This window comes from Notothenia coriiceps, unplaced genomic scaffold (genome assembly GCF_000735185.1).
Source record: "Notothenia coriiceps isolate Sejong01 unplaced genomic scaffold, NC01 NC01_scaffold00001922, whole genome shotgun sequence".
Taxonomy (NCBI): Eukaryota; Metazoa; Chordata; class Actinopteri; order Perciformes; family Nototheniidae; genus Notothenia; species Notothenia coriiceps.
The window spans coordinates 336,602-346,122 of NW_011334623.1; the positions used below are offsets into that span (position 1 = coordinate 336,602).

The 9,521-nt window shown below is 39.7% G+C and overlaps 1 protein-coding gene across 1 annotated transcript in view; it reads right to left on the bottom strand.

Annotated features, from left to right (window-relative positions):
• ryr2b (ryanodine receptor 2b (cardiac)) overlaps positions 1-9,521 on the bottom strand; it is a 192,107-nt gene that overhangs the window by 176,703 nt on the left and 5,883 nt on the right. Inside the window, 8 exon segments of the mRNA XM_010793548.1 lie at positions 1,146-1,387; positions 3,020-3,153; positions 3,431-3,549; positions 5,403-5,498; positions 5,764-5,899; positions 5,985-6,168; positions 7,265-7,386; positions 7,547-7,708. Coding sequence (XP_010791850.1) covers positions 1,146-1,387; positions 3,020-3,153; positions 3,431-3,549; positions 5,403-5,498; positions 5,764-5,899; positions 5,985-6,168; positions 7,265-7,386; positions 7,547-7,708 — 1,195 coding nt within the window.

Sequence of the window (9,521 nt, forward strand, 5' to 3'; positions counted from 1 at the left end):
AAGAACCCTGGTATTTATACATGATTTGCTTCATAATATAGATATACTTCATTTTTTCCTCATTATTATAAAACAAAAAATGACACACACACACACACACACACAATTAATTCACCATTTACATCCTTTTCTAATATTTGTTGTCAGCGTTTGAGAAGAGCAACACACTTTTGAGACTGAATGAATTATACTTATTTAAATGAAACACAGAAAAACTCAAATAAACTGCAGGCTTGTCTGAATTGATCTTAATGGTGTATTAAGAAACGTTTGTCTACACAAAAAGTGATGTTGCTAAACAAACAGAGTAGGGTCTAGCTTGACATATTAGATTGGAGAAGCACATAGTCACAGCCTAGCGGTATCAGTTTAGTTCGAGGATATTGTAGAATAAACTAATAGTCTCCTGGATAGCTTTTTTTCCATTCTCTTGGCTCTTCAATGACTGCTTTAATTGTATTTAGATGTTATTTTGTAATGGGTTTCTTTATAATTTTGTCTCCATGTGTTTAATGTTTTCTGGAAAGCACTTTGAATTGCTGTGTTGTTGAAATGCGCTATAGACATTATTGGATGGAGACCAGCATAAAAAGCATATTAAATACAATTAAAAGTATTGTTGCTGCATTCGGTGCAAGCAATATTGATGCTACCGTGGATTTATTATCAATGCTCCCAATTATCTCCATAAAGGATTTAGGGAACAAGCAGTTTTCTTTTGTTTATTAATTTCCGCCTATCAATGGAAGTCTGTTATTTCAATAGCTGCTGAGATTTCAAGTTTTCTAAAACCAGGCAAATTGAAAAGAATCAATTTTATTGATTTCAATGAGGTGTAGGTAAATCTCCAATGTAAGACCTATGGGCACAAAATAAAATGTATAAGAATGAATTTGAACCATTTTGTAACAACTCACTGATGTTTGCCTCAAAAAGTACCCCAGGCTATATGAAGTGATATATTCTTTTTAAAGTTTTAAACGTTCTGTTTTTATTATGCGATCTATATACACCTTAGTGCGTGAAATAATTCAAGATTACAGAATACAAAATTGAATCTGTATCGAGGGTCGTTTTTGTTTCCTGTCCTTTCAAATATCTCCTTTAGAAGTGACATCACATCCAATTAGTACTGACTCTCGTACCTGACCAGAGGTGAAGCCCATCAAAGCCGTAGGAGCAGAGGTCGTCTCCCACACCGTTGCCCCCCCAGCCCTCCCCTCCTGTGGGCCGGGGCTGGTAGCCCTCAGTGCGAGCCCAGCCAACGCGCAGGTGTGTGGGTTCAGATGTGAGGAAGGGGTCCACATGATCCACAACCAGCTCATAGTACCACCTCCGATGCTGGGCTGAATCCTCCCCCAAAGCCAAAAAGATGTTTGGCCTCATGCTGTGGTGGGGTGGTGTGCAGAGAGTCGGGAGACAACCAGAACGACAAAAAGACAGAAGATAGCAGGGCCCTTCCTTAGTAACAATGTGTTATATTTGGTTTGATTAAAATGATTTATTACAATATTCATAATTTCAGAGATATAATTAAGACCTAAAAATGACTGCATTATGATAACTACCACCGAAAAGAAGATAATCTTTGAGAATGACATGCAGTGTATGGTCATCTTAGACAAATATATCACCTTGTGAAAAATGCAGGTGCTCAGGTTGAAAGGTATGACTGCAGTACGTTCAACAACACTGCATTTTTTCGTACCGAATAGAATAATGAACTGAATATCAAATGAATGTGTAGTCAGCTGCTGCTAGATGCCTGTTTGAGATTCCTCTGCAGTACACACAGAGCATAACTCAACTCTCTTAGGCACAGCACATTGTATTCTTATGAATGGGTTTTCCTGGACCCACTCTTCCATTTGGTTTTATGAAAATAGTGCCTGTAGTTTTTCTTGCTGAAGAACAAACCAGACCAAATGCATAACTTTCTTGGCAGAGGAAAATAAGCAATACAGAACCAACTTCTAATTTCAACATCGCAATATTAATACTGAAACAGAAATACTTAAGAGAATTGAGAAGCAGCGTGTATGACAAACAATAAGATGGAGACTTATTCGCAAAATAAAGTAAAGTTCATATAGCGACACTCACCTCGCCCCTGACAGTTTTCATTAAGCGATAAACATGAGAATAGATGGTAGAAATTGGAGAAATTGGAAAAGGATGGAAAGAGATGTGACCTGGTTAAGAAGGGTCAGAAGATTGGATATAGACAAACAAATAATAGGAAAGGGTATCTGAATAAGTCTACAAAATGTGGAGAAGATAAGAAAATCAATGAGATAAAAGAAACGAGGAATGAAAGAAAAACAGAAGCACTAATGAGCCATTCAGATGAAGAAAAAGTAAAAGTGATAGAAGGAGAGATGGCTTGAGGAGCAAGAGATCGTTGGGGAATGGACTGAGCAGGTGCAAAGAATATGGAACAAAACAAGCTATACGGCCTGAGGAACAAAATGGGCCGCTGATAGAGAAAAGCATGATAAATGCAGATGGAGTTTTAAAAAAAAATAGCTCAAAGGAAAATAAAAAAGGAACCAGTCGACAAGATCAGACTGGCACAGCCGGCCAAAAATATTCAGACAAAATATGATGAAACTGGGGGGAAAAAATGTTCAAAGCAATATAAGTGAGCCTTCTCGCTTCAGGCAAGAAGTACCGGTATATAAATAAATATCAGACATCTGCGCTCGGACAATAACATCACTTTCTTATCAATTCAGAAAAACCAGTTGGTGCACATACTGTATGAAGACAATTCTTTTTCTATTAACTAGAAAAGATGAGTGATGTGGAGAAAACTGAAGGGATACTTGTAGACCAAGATGCACGTCAGGTCAGCTATACAAACGGAGCCTGGGACCTTAGATTTTCATCGTCATAACCACACTGTAGCTATGTACGTATGACTATTAAAAGCCTTGAACCTTGCAAGACTTCTAAATGCAGACGACTGACTCAGAGACAAAACTCAAGTCATTGTGTTTCGAGATTTCTAAAATTGTACCTGGTGACCTGATTAGCCAGCCGTGTTTGCAGCAGCAGGTCTCTTTCAGGCAGCAGGTTGTCACAGATGAGGTTTTGATTGGACCGCACAGCTACACCATGACACACACACAGTGAGCACAGCACCTCCAGCACCTGCAAAACAGCAGCTCATTCAGCAATAGCTCGATAAACACATTTAAATTATCCCACAATGGGGAACAGATCATTATCTTTCTGTGTTAGCCCGAGTTCATTTTGTTTTCAAAACATGTTGAAAATGAATACAAAATAGTGCCACAAAAGTCATCGGAGAATTTGCATTATTGTGTTTCAGCAGAAATACACATCAATCATGAGTGACACACGTATTTTGCTTAAATTATTGATAAAGTCTATTACTTTTCCAAATGTAAATGACAAAAACATTCACCTTGTAGTTGCATCCATGCTTGTCTAGAAAGGAAATGATAGATTGAATGTGTCCTTCTTTGATGGCATTGAGTGCTTCAGGGCTTTCCACTAAGACACAGTGTAGGACCTCCAAGACACCTGCACATAGATGTTGTTTCTTATTATTGTTTGGAAGATATCCTTTATTTATTGTCGAACATTCTTTACACTGCCATGATGCTGAGATAACATATGGTAGCAAATGTTAGAAATAATGTAGAGAATATTAAAGTGTTTACAGGAACTTTGCAAAACATAATCTGAATGATTTAAAACAACTCAACCAGTGGCCTGTACTACGAATCCAGTTCAACATACCCTGGATATGTTTGAGTTATCTGGCTTAACTAACCCAAAACAAACGCGCTCTCGCTAAGCGGTCCTACGACGCTGGTTATCAACTCGGTAACTCAACCCAGGGTTTCTCTGTCTGGCTGAGTTCACGTGAAAGGGGCGGGGTTAGCAACATTTGACCAATCACAAACATGGACAAGCGTACTGACAGCACAGCTGACCAGCTGACCAGAGTCAGCATGAAAAGTGAACTATAATATTAGACAAATATTAAGACGTTAAACTTCAAACATCCATGACTTAAACACTTTATCCAGGATAAAAGCCACATAGCTGCACCTGCAAGGTGAATACAGCTGGTAAAAGAAAAAGCATTTGAATGCGTACATTAACAGGTTTATGATATCACTGCCCCGTCTAAGACACGAGTGGATCTGACTTTAATTACATTTGTCTCGAGTGTTTCGTGAACTTAATGTGTTGCTTAAAATAATACTTCTGCATACAGTATGTGACACTATGAGTGTTGCACGGCCAGATACGGCTCAAGAAGCTGACTCAGATAAGGAAATATATGATACATTATGATGTGATATGAATGATAATGGGACACACATCGACGTCTGCAATCAGTCCAGACTGTACGTAATGTTACTTTGATCCGGTTGCTTATGTTGTGGCAGATATTTAAAGTGGACCTATCATGCTATATTTGAATAATATAGAGTAGGACCATACCTATATAAAAGGCATATTTATACGTTTTATTTTTCAAAATACCAAACAGATCATGCATTTTAGCCATTCCTCATTTCGCTCAATTTAACGGTCTTTTCATGGGCTGATTCTGTGAGAACAGCACCATCTACAGGCCTGGCATATGTACTACAGCGTCTCCAGCACTTTCGAACGGCAATGTCCGTGGCTGTCTCCTCCTGATTGGTGGAGTTGGCCCAATAGCCGTAGCGCCACTTCTGTGACGTCACAGAAGTGTTCAAATCTGGATCAGTCTGTATCAGATCCGTTGCAGCCCCTTTTTAAGAGATTTGAGTATGGAGGAAAATAGAGAGGGTTGTGTTTTCTGACCCTTGGTGAGTTCCTTGGAACACCGGGGACACATATTCATGTATACAAGATGTACAAAAGTGCATTTTGCATGATAGGTCACCTTTAAGTAAGCTTTGTTAACGTTAATGTTATAATAGTCAGATTGCTCTGAAGATGGGAGGTAATATTCTATTCATGTTCACGTTCACACAGTCAGGTGATTTTGGCCGGCCGTCTTTCCTGCAACGGCATTTCCTTTCTCCTGTAATATCACTTGATAGCTTTAAACTCCGCACACTAAGCTCTGATTGGTCAGCAGGCGGTGCTTTCACTGCGTTGATCTCTTATCTGGAACCTAACCTGCTCCAGACCAGGCTAGCCGTTCAGCATAAGTTACCATGGAGATCTAGCCCGCTAATAAGTGAACCTGCGTCGTAGGACCGGTAACCCAGAGTTAACCCTGAAGTTACCTCGCTAAGCGAAAATCCGGCTTCGTAGTATAGGCCACATGTGTACTAAAACTAAGATCAACGTTTTCTATTTTGTTAGAACGTTTTGCAAATTAAAAACAAAACAGGAATATTAATTAATTGCCCACAAATCCAACCAACCACAAGAGGCCTCCAGACGGTCCAGCCTGCTGATCAGCCAGTCGAGAGAACTGGAGAAATGTGCACAGTTTACACGGTTTCCCCGGATCAGAGCAGCTGCAGGAGCGAAATCAGGATTTTATTTGAAGGGATTTCAAGACATAGCACTTAGACACAACATAATCCATGTTTTCCATGCAAAATAGAAGAATCAAAAGCATGTTTAGGGCAACTCGTAGATAGGTATTCCAGTTCAAATCTAAATGGGTTAACATCAGAAGAAAATGTGTTTGCAATTGATGATCGATGTTGTAGTGTCAGTATTAAAAAAACAAATGGATATTGGGTAATCTACACCGAGAAGACGTGTGTTACTCCTCACCCAGCAGCTCGTAGAAACGGTTGAGGATGGTCTCCCACTCTTCTCCTTTGTCACTCTGTGCAACCTCAGCAAAATGAGAGCCACCGCTGTAATGGTGTAGACGATCAATACAATCCAGAACCAAATCTATTACACCCTGAGAAGAAAAGAGAACAAACTCAAGGAACAGTGACAAGCAATTCACATGTAGGGCCGGTTTAATGATTCACACATAGATTTACCTCTTCTTGAAACATGTTCTGCCGACTCTTCAGCGCTCTCATGTTGTTCTGCTTAGCTTCATGGCTCTGCCCCTCCGATGGAAGCTGGAAATATTTGATTAGATCTTGCAGACTAAATGTCACTATCTCCATTGGCAGGCTGACAGATTTGAGGTTTTCTTGTTGGCTTGAACCGTCCAGTTTCCTAAAGATGGATAGAATACTTCATGAGAGAATTTTCTATGAGACTAATCTGTTGCCTTTATTAGTCCCACAGAGGGGACGTTAGTTGTCAGGCCCTTTAAAAATTGGTTGAGCCAAAGATGATTCCATCTTCTCCATCGCTTTTCTCAGTGCTAACAGTTTTCACAGTGACTCGTCCTAAAACCCGGAAGTAAACTCCTTCCGGTTCCTTTGACAAAAACAAATGCAATTTCTCCATAGGATTTTGGAAAATAGCTCGAAATAAGGTCTGTGGTTGAAACACATTTAAGAGACGGATCACGTTTGGTTCAGCCGGATAATCTCCACATGTCTACCCTACTTTTATAATTTTCAAATCATAAATCTAGTCGCCAGAAGCTAAATGCTAACTTTATGCTATAAACGAACTACAGCAGGGTCGCTGCTTCAACGTCACGCTAACTTAAGATCCATATTCAAAACTACAGATTCAAAATGGTACAAGTTGAAGCGTTTGTTTTAACAGTTTGCAGGAGGCAGGTACTTGCTTTCCAGCAGAACATGGGGGAAAACAAACTTAGCAGGAGTGTTTACGTGTTTGGTGTAATGACGTAAAACGGCCTCGACAACTTCTGTAGTCCTATTCAGCCACTTGGTAACAACCATCACGTCAACTCTTCAGAAATCACTGCTGATGTATTTAATGTTGTAGAACAAAACGTGATCCGTCTCTTCAATGTGTGTCAACCACAGACCTTATTTCAAGCTATTTTCAAAAATCCTATGGACAAATCTCATTGCTTTTTGTCAAAGGAAGCGGAAGTGGTAAAAATGCTTCCGTTTTTTAGGACGAGTCACTGTGGCACTCTATTAAAGTTAATTAAATTGAGTTTCCAGCTTTTTAATCAGCATGCCATTATTCCAACAGCTTACTTTTTTTTTTGTATACAGTTATTATAAGAAATCTGTAATGGATGATACATGAACCTGGCCTTGTGAGGTTTTTTCGCTCTCACAAGGACGGCAGGAAACATCGACAGTCACTCGGTCATTTGTGAATACCACACTGATAGAGACATTGTTACAATGACTTGGAGTCAAGACAAGGTATTCAGTACCTGATAAAGCAAGTGAAGAGTAGAGTAGCACTACGGATAAGTCTGGCAGTGTGAGATTCTTCCCTTTGAGAACGAGACAGCGTCAGCCCATCGTCCATATGACCCTCGCTGTGCAGAATGGCCTGGAAAAACATCATTTGCAAACATTCCTAAGTCTTTCTAAAAGTGCAAATCAGTGCATTTATGTTAAATCAATATATAGTCAAAGAAATTAGTCCTACCCCTTTGGTTAATCAATAATTATTGTCTTGATATAAACGTTTTGAATGTAAGAAGGTATACCTTTCTCTGAGCCCCTCCCATGCGTGTAGATGCGTCCACAGCTTGGTAGGTGAGCCAGAGTCCAGAGTCTACATGCTGAACGTAACAAATGGAGTCTCCATACTTGATCTCTGGGATCCCCATGCCATCGACGTTAGTCTTTGTGCCAGCGTCAAGCTTCTCCTGTATGGGACAGTGTTTCATGTTTCACAATCAGGTGTGTTTATCTAATACACAAATGACCTTCCTTTAACTCAGTGGTTCCCAAACTTTTTCAGTCAGGCCCCCCTTGTGTAATTGGAAATATTTCCGAGCCACCCCTAGTCCGGTTCCCACTGAGATTGGTAGAATTAAAAATTGTATATAGTTGTACAAAAATTACATTTTCTCTGCTAATAATAATAATAATAATAATAAGACAAAAAGAACCAATTATAATTTTATATTTTATTATGGATTGAACATGAACATAAGTTAGACCCTCCAGAAAAACGCGATTCTGCGATCGCAGAATTTACCGCATAATCAGCAAAATGGCGCAGATTTTTAAAATGCCGCATATTTATCAAAAGGCCGCATAATCCCCGCATTTTTCCACACAAAATTGAGGGAAAAAAAAGTTAACTCGTCTTGTCGTGACGTCATCAGCTCGCGCATCACAGAATGTAAACAACACTGTATAGAGTGAACGTGTGGAGCTCACACGATAGAGAAAACACCAAGATGAAAAAATCTAATCCATCTCATTTACCGACGAACATTTTTACTAAAGACCGGGCAAAAAGTGGGGGGAAACTATTCTGCACCCCGTGCAACTGTGTGTTGGAGCATAAGAGAAAATCGACGGTGACGACCCACTTTGATTCATTCAAACATTCGAAAATGCTTTCTGCTGCTGCGGACAACAAAGCCAAACGACTCACGCTCACCGAGGCATCAACCTCCAAAACCCTTTTCGAGGGCTACAAGAAATGAAGTGAGTAGCTTACAAGATTTAAGCTGGTCAGATAACGAACGAGTAAATGAAAACAGAATGAGGTGTGTGTGTGTGTGTGTGTGCCCAATTGCTTTTACAATAAGTAAACATTGAATGTGTTTAATTGAATAGTAAANCGAACATTTCTACTAAAGACCGGGCAAAAAGTGGGGGGAAACTATTCTGCACCCCGTGCAACTGTGTGTTGGAGCATAAGAGAAAATCGACGGTGACGACCCACTTTGATTCATTCAAACATTCGAAAATGCTTTCTGCTGCTGCGGACAACAAAGCCAAACAACTCACGAGGCATCAACCTCCAAAACCCTTACGAGGGCTACAAGAAACGAGGTGAGTAGCCTACAAGATTGAAGCTGCAGATAACGAACGAGTAAATGAAAACAGAATTAGGCGGAGAAGTGTGTGTGTGTGTGTGTGTGTGCATGAGATTAAAATAGCCCAATTGCTTTTACAATAAATAAACATTGAATGTGTTTAATTGAATAGTAAAGGGGTTTAACGTTAGTGGCAGGTTGTGTGTGAGAGAGAATAAATAAGACAGCCCAATATTTTAAAAAAATCGATAATTTTTTCCCGCATATTTCGCATATTTCGCAACTTTCCGCATATTTCGCAACTTCCCGCAATTTCACCGCATAAAATCACATAAAAACCCCGTATGTTTGATCGCATAATAAAGGATTTTTGCCCGCGTTTTTCTGGAGGGTCTAAGATATATACAAATATATAAAAAACATGTCTATGATGTGTTTTGCTCAAAATACCAAACAGATGATGCATTTTAGACATCCCTCATATCCCTCTGTTTCAGCCCTGTTAGAGAAACGCTGATTGTGGGTCCTTGGCTTGAAAAAAGAGGAGGGGGAGCTAATGCCTGCTCAGAAGAAAAGCTGCCGTGATTAAACGCCGTGTTCCAAACCACATCAAGGATTATTTCTGAAACAGTACGGAGCTCAAAGGCTTTCTCTCTTGCCGGTTTTACCACAAGGTGANGGAGCT